Source organism: Manis javanica, chromosome 7, assembly GCF_040802235.1.
Source record: "Manis javanica isolate MJ-LG chromosome 7, MJ_LKY, whole genome shotgun sequence".
In the NCBI taxonomy this organism is placed as follows: domain Eukaryota; kingdom Metazoa; phylum Chordata; class Mammalia; order Pholidota; family Manidae; genus Manis; species Manis javanica.
Window position 1 is genome coordinate 1,938,467 of NC_133162.1, and position 17,020 is coordinate 1,955,486.

General features: G+C 57.6%; 1 protein-coding gene across 1 annotated transcript in view; it reads left to right on the forward strand.

Moving 5' to 3' along the window:
- Positions 1–17,020, forward strand: part of TCERG1L (transcription elongation regulator 1 like) — a 173,031-nt gene that overhangs the window by 149,687 nt on the left and 6,324 nt on the right. Inside the window, exons 9-10 of the mRNA XM_037010956.2 lie at positions 8,684–8,819; positions 14,761–14,850. Coding sequence (XP_036866851.2) covers positions 8,684–8,819; positions 14,761–14,850 — 226 coding nt within the window. The remainder of the gene's footprint in view (positions 1–8,683; positions 8,820–14,760; positions 14,851–17,020) is intronic.

Below are 17,020 nucleotides of genomic sequence, written 5' to 3' on the forward strand. Positions count from 1 at the left end.
TAGCATGTGACATTTTCTTTGAAAGCTTTAGCTCATTTTCAAGTAGTGGGTTAACGTTTTCATCAGAATCTCAGGCTGTCCTTTGCTCGCTGTAGGGGACCCTTACTCTGTGCACTGTTCCCATCATTCTGATGGACTGTGCATGGGATTCAGCTGTGACCGTCTTCTGTAGTTTGAGTTTAAATGATGTGCTGATAAGGGTGGTGGCCCAGTGTGGCCCCTGGCTTCTTGGCTCCACTATAGCTCATGGGCCCAGCCACCCGCCTGTGTAACCCCTGGGCCACCTTGACTCCTCTGATGTTTGGAGCCCAGAAGGCCTGTTCAGCTTCAGCAGACGCCCACAGCCAGCCTGCTCAGAAGCTGTGCCCGGCGGCGGCCACCTCTCAGCCCAGGCTTCCCGGGCTCAGGGCCCTGGCACATGCCCCAGCTGTGTCTCTGCTTCCTCGGGTGGTTGCCGCTGCCCCAGGGGCCCACTGGTACCCGCGGGCTGCCTGTAGGCATTCACAGCATGAGTTCTTAGAGACGCACCCCTTTTAGCCTGCGAAGACCGGGCTTTGTGCTCTGTTAGCCTAGCAGCTCCGTCTGCTTCTGTGTGAGGATTTGGGGAGACTAAGAAACTTACCTCAGCCTTTGGTTTTTTTAACATCATGAGGTTGGTTTTGCCTCAAGTCAGAATGTCTTATGTCCTAAGATGCATGTGACTGAGCCAGACCTTTCCTCCATGTCCCCTGAAGTGGCACCTGGAGCAGCAAGTAGAGGCAGCTGGGTGGTTTGGGTTCCGGGTTAGGATACAAGTGACTCGGCAGCGTCTGTGAGCCGCATGGGGCCGCAGGGCCACCCCAGCCAGGTCCTCACTCCCTTGCACACTCGGGACTGTGCACAGGGTGACCTCACGAACACAGCTGGGGAGCTGCCTGCAGAGAGCGGTGCAACTAGCTGCTGGCACGGCTGCCGGCTCCCCTGACGCTCTGTGGGCAATGGGACCCACTGGGAGGCAGCCCGCGTGCACACAGATGGGACTGCATCGTTACCGGTATGGAAATACAGGTGCTCAGGGGCCACCTGAGTGCTGGAGTTGCTTCACACCCGGCCAAGGTGAGGCAGCACCTCCCGGAGCTGTGGCGTGAGGCGGGTGCTCCCGTGCGTGCTGCCCTTTCACAGCCACGATGGGCTCCTTCTGGAAACTTCCAGAGTCCGAGCTCCGGGCCCACTGAGTGCCACGATGGCCCAGATGAGGCCATCACTGTTCACAGCAAATCAGCTTTCAGCAGGTACATCACTGCTGAAGGAACGGTGGCCTCCTGTGATGCCAGGGTGGCCCTCTGTGCCACCAGGGTGGCCTCTGGCCTGACAGATAAATCTGCAGCTGGCAGACCCTTCAATCCCTCCAAAGGCCCTGCTAGCTAGGCCACCAGCATGGTCCAAGGTCCAGGACAGTGTATTCCTGACCCCACGGTCCAGCTGCTTCCTGTTCTGTCCCTTCCACCCAGACAGTTCCTGGCACATAGCTGGCATGCCATGACTGTGGGGACAGAAAGGAAGGATGAATGTGATCACCCTGCCACAGAGGGGTTCTGCACGGCCCAGTGGAGCTGCAGGTGGCTTTGGTAATCTCCAGGCCCTCTCCTTGGCAGGTGGCTTCAGAGGGCAGTTTCAGGGCAAAACTAGCAGGGATAAGGAGGGCAGGGCAGCAGCGGGCATGAGGAGGTGGGCCAGGTGGTCAGCGGTCAGTCAGGGCGAGGGAGCAGCAAGGCCAGGGGACGGGCAGCCGAGATTCCAGGGCTCAGGTCCCGCTCTTCCGGGCAGACATCACAGCCCTTCCCGTCCTGCAGCCGCGTCTCTGCACACTGGGCTGCGGTGCTGCTGCATCAGGCGGGGGGCAGCTGTTCCTACACGTCCCCGTGGCTCCTTGGCCTCTCCTGCTTGGGGCCAGTGCCAAGGCCCCGCAGCCGGCATCCTGCCCGTGGCTGTGACTCCATCTTGGGTAGGCCACCGCAGGAGAAGGGCAGTGCTTGGCCCTTGGGCCCCCGGGACATGGTGGACGGGCCCATCTGACAGCAGCCAGAGGCACCCTTCTGTACTGTAGTGTTGATGCTAAAAACCAGAGTATACAGATCTTTCAAAGTCGGCCTCATCTGATGACCATTTGTTACAAACATAAGAAAGAATGTCTGAGGCCCCACCAGACAGAGAGTCACAGAAACTTTGATTTTTGATTTTTGCAGAATTTCATATTGTGTCTAACACTCGTGTTATGGGCTGGCAGTATTCTGATGACGAATCCCAGAGGAAAGAACAGGTTTTCCCAATCCACTAAATTGAATGAAAGGTGAAACATCACCCAACCAATCAGAGAGGGCTAGAACCCAGCCTGGTGAGAGTTGCTGTGGATGGTCAGAACGTGTCTCCAGGGAAATCACGAGGAGCAAATACAACCACAAAACCTACGTCAGCCAACATTTATTCACTGCCTCACGGGCCCCAAGCACACTGCTTGGGACCAGCAATGACAAGCCCCGACACTGCCCTGGGGACCAACCCGGAGCAGGCTCAGAAGTGGCTCTGACAGAAGCGCCTGCCCGCCGCAGGGACACTGCTCTGTGAGCACGTGGGAGGAAACAGCTCCATCCCACAGTGTGGGCCCATCCCCCAGGAGGATGGCCAGGTGGCCATATGACCAGATAGGAGCCCACCTGGGGCTTGGGAGTGGACAAGGGCCATGACGGGGAAGTGTGGAGACACAGAGGTGTGACAGCGATGATGCGTAGGCGGAAGATGGAGACCTGGTGATGCACGTGGTCCTTCTCCCAGGACTGTCCCTGCAGGAAGGGCTGTGTCCCGAAGACCCGGCTGACCGTGGCCTGGGGCTACCAGCCCATGGGCCTGGCCTGGACTGCTGGGCATGCCGGCCCTACAGTGTTGCCTATACAGAGAGATGCAGGTGACACCCAGCGCGGGTGGTGGGCTAATGGAGACATGTCCTGAGATTTCTGTGCACGAGTTAAATGTGAATGTTCCAGAAAAAGACCTGCCATCCTGGGCATGTGGGAGTGTGAAGCAGGTGACAGTGCCTCTGGGGTTGGGCGGGAAATGCGGTCCTGCACTCCCCCCAGGAGCCTCAGCCTCCTGATTTGCAGCCCAGCACCCACTGCCTCTCATACTGACAAAATCTGGGGACAGTCCTGGGGGACGTGGCACTCTTCCAGTGAGGATGGATCTTGTTAGGGGCTTAATTGTGACCCCCTGAAACCCACATGTTGAAGTCCTAGCCCCCAGAACCTCAGAAAGGGACCTTACATTCATTGAGATGAGGTGGTGAGGTGGGCCCTGCTCCATCCAGTAGGACTGGTGTCCTCGTAGGGGGAGTTTGGACACAGGCGTGCACACGGAGACCCCCACGGGAAGAGGAAGGTGAGGTCTGGGTGATGTGTCCACAGCCAGGGAAACCAAAGCTGGCTGTGAGCCCCCAGCAGCTGGGGCAGACGCCTGGACAGCTTCTCCCTCGTAGCCTCGAAGGAACCCACCCTGCTGACGCCAGAAACTGAGACGCCCTGGAGCACTGGCTCGCATGCTGGGTCTGTGGCCTAGAGTCGGAGGGCACAGCTCCGCACCTGGCGCATGAAAGGCTCGTGGACGAGGGGGCATGGCTGCGACTTTCTGATGTCCGAGTCTGTGTGACCTTGGACAGGGACCTGGCCTCTCGGGTCACAAGGAAGGTGAATAACAAACTCCTGGAGGTTAGTGAGAATTGGATCTGAGAAGTGTCGCCCTGCATCCATCAGCTCTGGCGATGGTTCCCCAGGCGCTGCCCTGCTGGCCGCACCCAGGAGCCCACGAGGAGCGTGGGAGGACCTGTGGGGTGGCCAGCCTGCAGTGGGCACCGGGGAGGCCTGCAGTGGGCACTGGGGACGGTGGCCTGAGCTGCATCTGTGAAGATGGGAGGGAGGCTCCCCACTCCATAGACATACCTCCCGTCTCCCCAGAGTCTGGCAGCGCGATCCCCTGACTGCAGCCTAGAAATAAGTCCGAGGTCAAGCTCCCCAGCGGGATGCCGCCGCAGCACAGCAACAGACTCCGGTTGCCGTCGCCCTGGAAGGCCCACTGAGGGCACACTACCCTTTCGCAGTTGCTGCACGTGTCACCATACCCTTCCCTGCAGGCATATCTGTCCCCTCATGCCCACCTGGGACAGTGATTCCCTTTGAAAACACATCAAGGAAATAGGCACTCAGGAGCCGTTTCATGTCCAGGAAAACATTTCTGAAGCATGTTTAGGAAGACGTGGGCCAGTGGGCCTCAGCTCCGTGGGGTCCTGACAGTAAGTCGCCATGTGCTCCAGACGGGCCCAGTGCGGGTTCCCCAGGAGTACAGCCGAGGGCTGTCCCTGGACCCCGTGTCTTGGGGAGCCCAGGCCAAGGGGACAGAGAGCTGAGTAATGAGTCTGGGGTCCGGGCAGCAGGAACCACTCTGAGCCCTCTCTGACCCCCGTTCTGCTGGAGTGACCAGCCGTGTCCCTCTCTTGGCCCAGGAGACTCCGGGGACCTGCCCTCTCATTCTCTGTGCTCCAGCCACACCAGCTTCTTTGTGAGGCTCTGGAACATTCTAGAGGCTCCCCACTCAGGGCCTCCACACGGCAGAGCCCTGGGCCTGCAATGCTCTTCTCCGAGATCTGCCTGGCTTCCCGCTCCCCTCTGGGGCTGGTGGGTGTGGCGCTGAGTGGTCACTGGGCACCGGCAGTCTGGCATAAAGAGAGATGCTGTCCGCACTGCCCTCCACCTGGAAGCAGACCACAGGGCAGCAGGGAGAGAGCAGTGGGTTCAAACAAAGCCGAAGTCACTCAGCCGTTCTACGGCGCGGCGCAGCCTCAGAAGCCACCTGAGCCTGCCAGCAGCAGGGGCCCCAGGTGGTGGCCGTGGCTTGTGCAGACAGACTCTGCGGGAGGCAGGCTGGGCTGCCAGGGCATCTCTGCCATCCCCAGCGTGGGAGAGGGTGGCGGCGGCAGCAGGGCCGGGCGGTGGGACCGGCAGAGGCGGCGGCCTTTGGCATTTCCTGCAGGGCATTGTCCTGATGGCGGAGCCTGGTTATGGAATCATAGGCCCTGCAAACGTGGGGCGCGGAGCTAGCAAGTTGGTGGCAGAATCAGGATGTTTAACTGTTTCACCAGGACTGAGTGAGGAGCGTGTTTACATCGCCGGCCATGGCTCTTTGAGGTATTTCAGCATCACTGTGTCCAGACTAGGTATTTTCCCAAACAGCGTCCAGAGAGCTTCCACAGTAGCCCACCCTCCTCACCTGGAGGCTCAGGAGCATGGTGAGCCCCGGGCATCACACTTGGTTTCCTCCCCAGACCCAGGAGCTCGCTCACGGCCGGCATTTCTGTGCACAAGCTGGGGCCCCCATGGCTGCCCTCGCCCCGCCCAGCCTGGGTCAGTGTTGATTTCTCTTCCCTCTTCTGTTCTGCATTCAGGAAATGGTCAAACCAAATGTCCTCTTTCCTGCCGAGCCTCTCAAGTGACAGTGTTCGGAGGGAGGAGGGACAGAGGGAGGAGCAGCCCCAGGGCCGGTTGTCACCCTGAGGGCCTCAGCAAGGCGCCCACACGCAGACACAGCGGGCCTGCATCTGCCCGGGCCGAGGGTCAGGCCTTGACCCATCAGCTCCACAGCCTGATCCCCCGTCTGGGTGGGAATGGGGACGCACTTGTGTGCTGAGACGCGAGTCAGTGGGCAGGTGCCTGGACTTGCTCAGACCCCCGTGCAGTGTGCACACTAGGAAGCGTACGTCACGTACCCTCCTTCCCTCTCCCCCCTCCCCCCTCCTCCCCTCTCCCTCCTACCCCCACCCACTCCCCCTTCTGCCCCCACCCACCAGTAGAAAGCACTTTGCTTTGAATTGAACAGGCTGCTGCCCTGTGGTTGTAATTTCTTTGCGGGGTGACTGTTCCAACCTCAGAATGGCCCCACTGAGAGGCTCGGGAGTGGGGCAGGGGCGGGTCTGCTGAGTCCGAGGGGGGCCCCTGGACACACAGCAGATGTGCAAAGTCCAGTTCCTGAGCCGCCTCAGCCCCAGATAAAATAGTTTGTCACCCATAAAGGGGAACAAGGACCAGACTTGCTGTTAAATCCAGTTCTGTCTGGGCATTGAGTGCATTTGACCAGATAAGCTGCTGCCCGGTGCACATGGGCAACACCAGAAACTCACTGACATGGGATGGACACACGCATGTGATTAGTGGGTCCACTGGACAAGCTCAGAGCAGCCAGAGGGCTGAGGCAAGAGGCAGATGGGGGAAGAGCCCTGGGGAGCGGATGGCCACCATACTGTCTCCAAAAGGTGGGGGATGGGAGGCAGGGAGTTGGCCCTTGGGGTGAAGAGACCCCAGTTCCATGGTTCCAGGCTTGGGGGCGCCTTCCCTGAGGTACCGGCTGGACAAGACCCAGGCCCTTTGAGCCTGTGCACTTGACCTGGAAAACTAGCCAAGGCAGGGCGGTGCCCTGGTGAGGCCGCTGTGCAGCGGACTGGTTCCAGGCGAGAGGCCTTTCCTCGTGGCCAGCAAGGCCGGGGCCCCAGTCACCATGCGCTTGGGTAGCTGCCTCTCTGCCTTGATGTAATTTAAGCCCTAGCTAATTTTATTAAAAGTTTTAGTGCCCACTTTTCTGTAAAAGGAACCAAAATCATTCAGCCATAAGAATATTTGCTTTTGACCAATTCTAATTGAGCTTAGAGCTGCCCAGTCTGGAAGGTATCCAGTGGTTCCGAGCAAAATATTTTGTTGAATGAACTATCGTCATTGAGTTCGCACCATTCCTATTAATCTTATTTCCAGTTACAATACAAGGCTTGTTTCCACACTTCTATTTTTAAGTAATGAAAATTTATTACAAAGGAATCCTAATTATACCCTTTGGAATACAATACAATTGCAAATCCACTGGTAATTTTCTTTTTTAAAAATTCCACATAATCACATGGAAGCAAAGTAGGTTCTCCTGAAATAGTCGGTCTATAAATAAGATTCCCTAGTGGGCTGAGCGAACATCGTTTTTTCTTTGCACATTTATTCAGGCTGGATCAATCCATGCTACAATCCCGGTGAGTGACAGACCTTGTCAGACACAGAGCATCGTTATTCCCAGCACGTGCCCAGAATGGTAATGAACATATTCCACAGACGCTGACAGAGAAGCCACGCCCTTGGCTGGTATCGGGGCAGGGCCTGGCCTCAGCCTGGCCACCGAGTGGGCGACCTTGACTTGTGTGCCTCTTCCTTCCCAGGTGTGGAGTTGTGCAGACGTGCCCCGTCATTCTGGGCACTTGAGGGTATTTAACAGCATCCCTGCCTCTACTCCTCGCCGTGGCCCCTCTCCAGGGGGTCGACCACAGGCGTCTTCAGACACTGCCAGGTGGCCCCCAGGAGCGGTCACCCTGCGTGCCAGCTCTGTGCTAGAGCTGTGTCAGAAAGCCAGGAAGTGTAACGGCGGGGGCAACTTAGCCACCCAGCTCCTAGGCTGAGGCTGGTTTCGCAAAGAAGCGGAGCAGCGCCGTGCTTTTTAAGTGCATTTCGCTGCTGTTCTTGCCTTCAGGGACTTAGGGTGCTGCCCAGTCCATGGGGGCCACTCGGTCCCAGCACTCCCCAGCAGACCTTTCTTCACAATTGGAGGCCCAACCTGAACTAAGTGCCATCAGCAATCGAAGCTTGTCTTAAACCACAGTCTGACGATGGGCTGACTTGCACCCGTCACTGTTACAGCCCCTGGTGGGGGGCCTGGGGATGGGCAGGGCCAGGCTCGGGCAAGGCCCCGCCGGGGGTTCTGTGCTGCAGGCCCATGTAGGTCCAGTCTGCGTGTCCGGGCCGAGAACAGCTGCCTCAGAGGGGACAGGAGTGGCGCCCCCTTTTCCCAGGGAGGCCAGGTTGGGGAGGGTGGGGGCGGCATGAGGGTAACCGTCTGCTTTTGGCCAAATGCTTTCTTTAGCAGCAATCGTCGAGAGATTTCAGAAGGAGGTTTCCAGGCTCTTCTGGAATAAGGTTTAGAGCCACAAAGAGGTTAAATAAAATAATGCAAGGTGACAAACTGGTTTAACAACGGTGGGCCTCCCCTCCGTGCAGCCCGGCGACCTGGCAGAGGGGCGTCTCTATGGTTCCCCAGGCAGGTGCCCAGCATAGCCACCGGGCTCCCTGCGCACCGAGCTCAGCTTAGCCCCAGGACAGAGTTTTCTGTACCCTGAGCACTGCATGCTTCCTGTAAACTGTCTTCCATGCATTTGTCTGAAACAAAAGCTTCTCTTAAATAAAATGAAAAAGTAAAAACAGAACCAGGTATGAGCACCTATCATTTATCCAAACAAAAAGGCTTTGCTCCTTTACGTTGAGTGACAACCACAACTGGCCAGTGAAACAGGGGCTCTCGGCTTCCTTCCCAGTGGGCCTCACACCCGCCCACCGCTACCTCCTCCTCGGCCAGTGCCCTTCTGCTTGGGGCTTCAGTCTCCATTCTGCCCCAAACGCAGCAAAGCAGTTTGCACCCCAAGAGCAAAAACCTCCACCCTCGCTGGGCTGACTGCACAGGTCTTAGTCTGTCCACAGAGAATGTCTGCTTCTTCAAGGGGACCCTGGAGGGCTTTTAAAGGTTGCGGGGAAATGCAGGTGGTCTGAGGAAGCATTTAACTGTGTCCTCTGCTCCACAGGACGGAGGGCCGCACCAGTCCTGGGCTGGAAGAGGCAGGGAGAGAGGACCAAGGCACCAAGTTGCTGCCGCCCCAGATCCTCCTGCCCCTGGAGGAGCGGGTGACCCACTTCCGAGACATGCTCCTGGAGAGAGGGGTAAGGGCCTGCGGGGGTGGGGGGGGATGGCTGTCCTGGAGGCCTTGCTGAGGCCATGGACCAGCCTGCGGGGAACTCAGGGCCAAATGATTGGAGGCCAGAGCGCCATGACAGGGAGGGGAAAGGAGGCCGTGACGGGGGCGCAGGAGGCGAGCAGGCATGGGTGTCCTGGAAGGACCGTCGTGGAGCATGTTGTTGACATTCCTCCTGGAGCTCAGCCAGGTTTGGGGCCCTCGCCTTCCAGGGGGACGTCCGTCTGGCTGTCGGATTCAACCAGGGGGTTCCACACTGGTAGATGAGTTCAACTATTTTTAATAAAATCAGGATGCCTTAATTGTAGTTGGCTTTCGAACTTCACTTTGAATCTAGGGGAGAAACAACACAATGTTGGAATTGAGCCTCCTTCCAATGTCTCTGTTTCCTGCTCCGGCCTTGGGGTCTGACACAGCAGCTGAGCCCAGTTGGGTTTCCTCACAAAATAAGACCGAAAGCAGGGCAGTAATGGAGCCTGCATGCGGTGGGAACTGTAAAGAGCTCTGTAAACGGTACCTCACAGGCAGATGCCGCGGCTCCCGCGCTGCCTCGGGGCCAGCCCTCCCCAGCAGCCGCACTGGGCTGGGAAGAGGGCACGGGGCCCCTCCCCGCGGGGCTCCTGACTGGGCTGGGGTGCTGGCCTGCGGCAGGTGAGGCCCGGAGCAGAGGGAGAGCTGGGATAGCCCAGCTCTTAAGCTCTGTTCCCAGGAAGATGACCCCTGCCCAGCTGGCCCCTCGGAGACCGCTCTTCCTGCACAGAATGAATTTTAATGCACACACAGTTTTATCTGTGTAGCTCCTCAGTCAAACCTAAACTACAGCCCTTGGCCACAGGAGACCAGACCGGGAAGAGGACGTGTGGACCCCGAGCTGCAGGCTGATGCGCTAGGCCTTAAGTAGCACATGTGCCAAGTAACATGAGGGCCTCTTGGCCTGCAGGCTCGTCCCCAGTGTCGCCGCCGGTCTCCACCTCTGCGGCCACCCTGCCCTGACTCTCCTGCCACCCTGGCCCCCGCCCACATGTGAGGCCACATGACTGTTCTGTGTCCCTTCCACGTTGTCTGGATCACCGTGCAAGGTCACAGCTCCTGGAGGGCCTCCTGACGCTCCCATGGGGGCCCTGACCTGGCCCGTGCTGACCCCCAAGGAGCCTGAAGAGCCCGCGACGAAGGGACCGTCTGAGCAGCTGCAGCTGCTTCCCCTTCCCCCGCCCGCGGCGCCACAGGCGCTTCCAGGACGGGTCTTGAGGCGTCGTTCACAGGATGGCGATAGAGCAGAGTCTGCCCCCTGCAGGGTCGCCAGGAATGGAATCATGTCCTGGGGAAACCCATGGGGCCGGGCACCCTGATGGACATGCAGGAGGTGCCCCGACCTCACCTCTCACGAGAGGCCCGGCCGGTCTGTTCGGCTGCGTCACCGGGGAGAGGGGTGGCCCATCTTCCCTGAGGCGTGATGGCATTACGAACACCTGGGATATTTCAGCCATATCCAGCTCATCTCACTGATGTCTACATCTTCCATCTCTGTTTTGGGAACCCGCGGGGCCCAGTTTACCAGCACGGCCTTACACTACCCTGGGATACTGGCCCAGGTTTATGTGGTCTCTTGAAGTTATCCCAGTGGCCTGGGTGAACAGTCTCACTAATGGGATTTTCAGTGCATTTTTGCCTCATTGGGGTGAGGGATTCCACTCAGTCTGTGATTCTTAAATTCTCATGTGTGGGAACTGGAGAAAGTACATGGAAATGTGAAGCGCCAGCCCCAGTGTCCTGTGTTTGCCTTGGAAGAATCTGGGGTGAAGCCAGAACCCCTGTCTTTTGAGGGTTTCAGAAGAAGCCCACACCCAGCTCTGAACAGAGGCCAGACTGGATTTACTGCTGGTGTCATAAAGCAATGCTAGCATTTATAACTTTTTGACTTTATAAAATATGCCAGCAGATCTTATAAGTTACTCATGCTCAAGAGAATTTAATGGCTAAGCCCATAAGATTTCCAGTTGCTTAACAATGAGGCACAGAAAGGTCACTTTTTTCATGGACTGAGTGATTAATAAGGCTTTTTATTGCGTTTGTTCAGTGCTTCAGTGCGGAAATTCATGTACTTAGGGAGCCATGTGGCTCAGTCCTGTGGATTTCTGGTAGCCGAGGAAGGGCCGGTTCAGGGTTTGCTGTGGGAGTTATGGATGGGGAAGGACCTTCAGTTTTGTGGTCTGTGGGAAGAAAGTGATGGCTCCTGGAAGGTTTGTGCTTCTATTTTATTTTACTGTGCAAACCACTACAGAGCTTTCTGTTGACTTCAGTCTACAGAGGGGCAATTTTAATTGGACAGCAGACTGCAGTGCGATTGCCCGTCAGGTGATGCGCTAGAGGCCTCCCACTGAGAACCCGTGCCTTCGGAAGTGGGAACGGCTCTCCCGGGCTGGGGAAGGAGGACCTTCAGAGACCACTAGGTCTTGACTCAGGGACCCCGAGGTCTACACCTGCCATCCTCTCAGGATCCCTGTGGGTGGCCCTCAGCCAGGTTCCCGGCAGTGGGCGGCCCCGGGACTCTGGCTGATGCTGTGGGGTCAGTCTGGGGTTCGGGCATGACTGTGTCAGAATGAGGGGCTTAGGGACAATGCGCCCGTGCTAGCCCAGCCTCAGCCTCCACTGTGCCCAGGCGGGGCCCACTATGAGGTCACTGGCATTAAGACGGTACGAATGCAGCAGAGGCTCCTTGCCAGTGTCTTCCTCCAAGTGGGGCAGTGGGGGTGCCTCCCCACAAGGGCGGGGGCAGCCGGCTGGTGCCCCACTTCTGAGGACCCCCCAGAAGATTACTCCTTGAGCCTGTTTCTTGGCAATATAAAGGGCATTACATCTCTAGAGTGGAGAGTGGGCAGCCTGTGCCGAGGGTGGAGTGTCACCATGGCCACATTACTCTCTGTCCCATATGACTGATCTCATGTAGAGGTTCTGCTGGCTTAAAGGAACAACCGCCCAGCTCTGGAGGGGTCTGGCAGGGAGCCGTGGCAGCCGTGATGCTAAGAGCAGCTCCCCTCTGACGCCCACAAGCAAGGGGGTTCCTCGGCCCCACCCGACAGGGCAGGCTCAGTGCAGAGGGACTGTGGGGACGGGGGCTTGGGCCCTGATGAGAGGCGGTGCACACAATTGATTGTGGCTGTGGTTTGGCGTGCTTCCTGGGGGCAGCCCTGTCTCCCGTGCCAGGCTGTGCCCACGTGTTCCACATGCTCCGTCCAGCCTCTGCTCTAACCTCTGTCCTGGGCACCACGCCCAGGCTGCCACCCCTCTTTGAACTTCAAGGGCCATTAGCATGGGTCTCAGGAGATACGACATCTGTTCGATCGTTTGTAGATGACAGTCAGGTACAGGGGGCTTATCTTGTCTGATACACAGATGGTCAGTTCCTGTGGGCAGGACTGATATAATACTAATTTTTTTTAAGTTTATTTTATACATCTAAAACTTGAGAAATTCTCAAACACTTGTAGAGTCAGTTACATGATAACCTCGTGCCAGAGCTGTCCCTGTGGGTGTGCATGTGTCCCTGGAGCTGGACAGGTGCCCATCCAGCTGGGCCGCATTGCAGCCACACAGCCTTCATACCTGCCTAATGCTCCTGTGGCTGAGTGTCCACCCTCGGGATCCTCCCCAGAGACCCCCATCTCCAGCTCCCGCGAGGGAGCCACACTCAGCATCCTCTCAGTCCCTGGGTGGGGCCTGGGTCCTCCTGCCCAGTAACACAGCTCAGGGATGGTAGGAAAGGGCTTTGGTTTATATTATTGAAGGTAGAAACCATCCATTTAAAAATTCCATATGCTATGATGTACCAGGACAAGCATGTGTTTGTCAAAATAGTGTCTCTGCCAGGAATACTTTTAGTGTGTTGGAAAATAAGCTCGTGAGTGGGGTTTTGGTTTTGTGAGCAGCAGTGAGCCCCCCTCCCCTGTGCCCCCCGAGCGGTCCCCCTGACACGCACAGCATGCCTGACCCACCTCCCAGAGCTCTCAAGACCCAGGTCCCCTGGTGCACCGTGCACCGCCTGCACGTCCACTCTGTCTTTCCTGTCTCTCCTGCCTCCTCACAGGCTTCTTCTCCCAGCCAGGCTGAACCCCTGCAGTTCACAGTCCCCCAGAGCTCGGGACCCGGCCTTCGTACCAGACAGCCGCCCCCAGAACGTCCTCCCAGCCCTGTCGCTGGCCTGATGAACAGTCCTGTCCCAGGGCATGCAGTGCTCCGGAAGCCTCTCCCCCTGCTGGGGCAGGTGCCGCCGTCCTGTGGCCCCTCAGTGTCTCGGCATGTCCCTGGTACAGTGCTAATGTCACTTAGAATCTGCTCTCCCCTAGACCGTGGGCTTTAAGACATAGTCAATATTCGGTCAATGCTTTTAAATGGATAAAGTGCTCTTGAAATGATGTAAACTGTCCCTGGCTGTCGGCTGAGAGGCTGGAAGCAGCCACACCCTGGTAGCCATGAGCAGAGCCAGCACCCAGACGGCGGCTTCTGCTTCTGTGCCCCGGCCCAGGGAGGCAGGCTGCTGGGAGAAGGGGCTGATTCTGGGGCTGGGGCAGGGGGTGCACAAGATGAGCCAGGAGCACCTTGAAGTGGCAGAAAGTAAGGAAGTGCCCATAAACCCGGAAGGAGGGAGGCTGCAGAGACCCGGGAGCTGCCGGAAGCCTCCCGCTGGCCGGAGCGGGGCCGGCCGAGCAGGCAAAACAGAGCTGCGGAGGGTCATGGCCAGAGGATGACATGAATGTCCCCGAGGCCACGGCAGTACTACAAGTGACTGAACCAAAGGGTACATGTGGAGAACGGAGGAGTATCCCTCCCAGGAGAGTTCCAGACCACGCGTGGGGATGCTCCCCTGCCGGCAGGGGCAGGGTGACCCCGGGAGGGCGGGCTGCACAGCGACTTCCCTCCCAGGAGACGGCGTGGAGAAGGGGGGAGAAGGAGACGTGCAGAGGAAAGGCCTGGCGGCCGTGGCCTCAGCAGGTGATCGAGGTCCACACCCAGAGTCCTGGGCCACGGCGGAAGTGTGGACGTGGGTCTAAGTGCGGAGGGCATCTGCTCTGTGTTCTTCCTCCAGACCCACAGCCCAGTCTGACCCTGGGACAAACCGAGACAGCCAAGTGTGGGCATCTTTCAGACCCCCGAGCAGCCCTGCTCAAAGCCGTTGGGGTCCTGGCAGCAGGGAGAGCCCGGGACACTCCCAGCCCAGAGGATCCTGGGGAGGCGGGAGACTAAACCTCCCGTGGCCTCCTGGGTGGGCTCCTAGGGCAGAAAAGACAATCAGGTGTAAACTAAAGAAATCTGAATAAAGTGTGGTCTTTGTCAGTGATCACCTGAAGTCCAGCCTACCTGCTGAGGTAGGACGCTAACGACGGGGGAAAATGGGCAGGGCTTTGTGGTGACGTGTGATATTCCTGTAGTCTTTCCGTGAATCTGCTGCTGTTGTGAAGGGAGAGAGTTTGTTTTTAAAAAATGACCTACCTGAAAAAGGTTTAAATGTTGATTAAAAATCAACCAAGGTGTGGTAAATTCAGAGTATTTGTAAGAAATGGCCCCGTTGTGGCCTGCGGCATTCTGAAAACTTTTAGAAATACCATTTCTCCTTTGAGATGTGACATTCCCGAATACCGCAGCCCCACAGGTGTGACTGGGGCTCCAGATCCGAGGCATGTGGCCCTGGAAGATGCCCAGGGAAGAAACAGTGTCATGAGTGTAGAAGTTTAATTTTCTAATGCCCTAAGTACCGATTTACCTAGCAAGTATGACTTGTCTAACGCTTTTACACAACGCTCCGTCACTGAACCCGCACCACCACATGCTGTGCTCTCGCCGCTGATCATTTCTGCACGACCCCGGGCTCTGCATTACGTGCTGAAGTGACTCTGTTGAATATCTTTCTTCAGGTGTCAGCGTTTTCTACCTGGGAGAAAGAATTACATAAAATCGTGTTTGATCCCCGCTATCTCCTGCTAAACTCTGAGGAACGGAAGCAGGTAACATGGGCGAGGGGCGCTGGTGACACAGAGGCCAAGTGCCGCCTGGTCCTGTCAGCAGACAGCCGCCTGTCGTGGTCACTGTCTGCGGGGAAGGGTCGTGGGTGGAGGCATCTCACGTGTGAGCCTGCAAACCAAGGCCGTCCTCGTTACTGCGGTCCACTGGCCAGCCGGTCCTTACCTGGAAGACAGACACATTCGAAGATGAAAATGCAAATTCGGAGACTGTTGACCACATCCCGGCTGACTGTGTGAAAAGGACCCGATAGTGAAATAGAGGAGGGTTCCTGGAGCAATGACAGCATGAGTAAAGGATGGAAGTTCCAGAAAGCAGGTCCCCAGAAAGAAATACTGGGGGCCTTGAAAAAATCGTGCTGTGGCTCGTTTGCAAATCAGGTCATGGAGGCGACACTATTTCCCTAGTTAAACAGGCAGAGGTAGGGTCATGCTGGGCTGCCTGGCCAGGGGAGGCACTGGTGATGTGGGGCATCTGCCTGCCTTGCCCAGCAGGGACAGGCTGTCCCGGGAGCACGTGCCAGGAGGGCCTAAGATAAGTCCCGGAGGGTCCGGATCGTCAATCCCACCCTCTGTCATTTGGGGTGCAGAAATGATGCCCCTGGGAAATGTGTCATCAAGAGCCTCAGAAGCCAGAAGAACTGTGCCAGAGACAGGACCCCGGGCCCAAGGGCCTGCATGTGCCCACTTGGTCCCTCAGACAGCAGAGCCTGGGAAGCCTGGCGAGGAGGGTGGAAGGTGAGATGTGATTTTCAATCCGGCACGAGCTCACAAAGGTCCTTTAAGAACATGCCAAGATGGCTCAGTGACACACCAACCCAGCAGGGCCTCCGTCGTGTGGACCCCTGTCCGTTTCCATGCCACTGGCTGGTGAGGTCTGAGGTGGCATGGGGTCCTAGATCTGGGCACATTAGATTAAAGAGCTTGGACCTTTCAAGAACCTAGAATTAATGATCTTTTTGTTGCCTGACAGCTGAGTTGCATTTTCCAGAAAGAAACACATGAAAGTATGTGAAATTTGGTAACAGTGGCTCTAAAAAAAAAAAGGCACAGCAGAGTAAGATGAGTCTGGCCAATGCCTGTTTGTCTGTTGCTGGGGAACCTGTAGACCTCATCCCTGGCGATACCTCACCCTTGTTGCCATATGGAATCAGTGAGTCCAGCTAGTCAGCTATGAAAACACATGCTGAGGGGCCTGCTTATTGTTGTCACAGAGCCCCTCCCTGCTGCGGAGTTGGCGAGCTGGCCGTGCCCCCTCGGGGCGAGAGCACCTGCAGACTGTGCCCCCGGCCCACCAGTCGCGGTCTGCACCGCGCTCTCACCGGGGCACAGGTGCCGTCACAGGCGATGGCCCCTGTAGAGGAAGTTGAAGAAGTAGGACCCTCCCACCCTCAAGGACGAAGCCAATGACGTGGTGCTTGAGCCCCATCTCGGGGTGACTGGAGACACAGGGGCTCGGCTTGCAGGCTGGAGTGAATGGCTCCCTGGTGTCTGGGGCATGGTCGTGGGCCCAGGGTGCACCCATGGGAGCTCGGAGTGCCCTCCCTCTGCCACCAAGGTCAGGGGGCAGGCACTGGGGTGGGGGGCCGTGCCCTCCACACACAGATCCGACTGGGACGTCAGTGCCCATAAGGAGCCCACTGTCTGGGGAAAGCCTTAAACCTCCGCACGGAGCCACCAGGGGCAAATGGAGGCCTGTCCTTCCAGGTGGCAGCTTGGCCCCGAGCCTGACAAGGAAGAGCCAGAAGCCCCTCAGCATCATCCCAGGGCAGGGACAGAATCTGGGCACCAGCCAGCAAGCACAGTCCTGCCCACAAACAGTCGAGGGAGCAAACTCCCGCAGGATGTGGGTGGGACCTGCTGCCGTGCTCTCACCAGGAAAGCTAGGCTCCTGGTGTGCAGATGGCTGCGGCCCCCTGACTGGGGGCTGCGAAGGAGAGGGGAAGAGCCTCAGCTGGGGGTCAGGGAACCCGAATTAGGCCCGTTGCTATGGCAACACACGATGCTTCTTTCATTTCACTAGAGCCGTGAGGAGATCATGGGCAGTGGTAACAGGTCATGTCCCACTTTACATAAAACTGGTGTAATTCATTAAAGAGAGGGGACATCCTGCTACATCAAACTATGACGACATAAAGCAGCGGAGCAGGGAGAG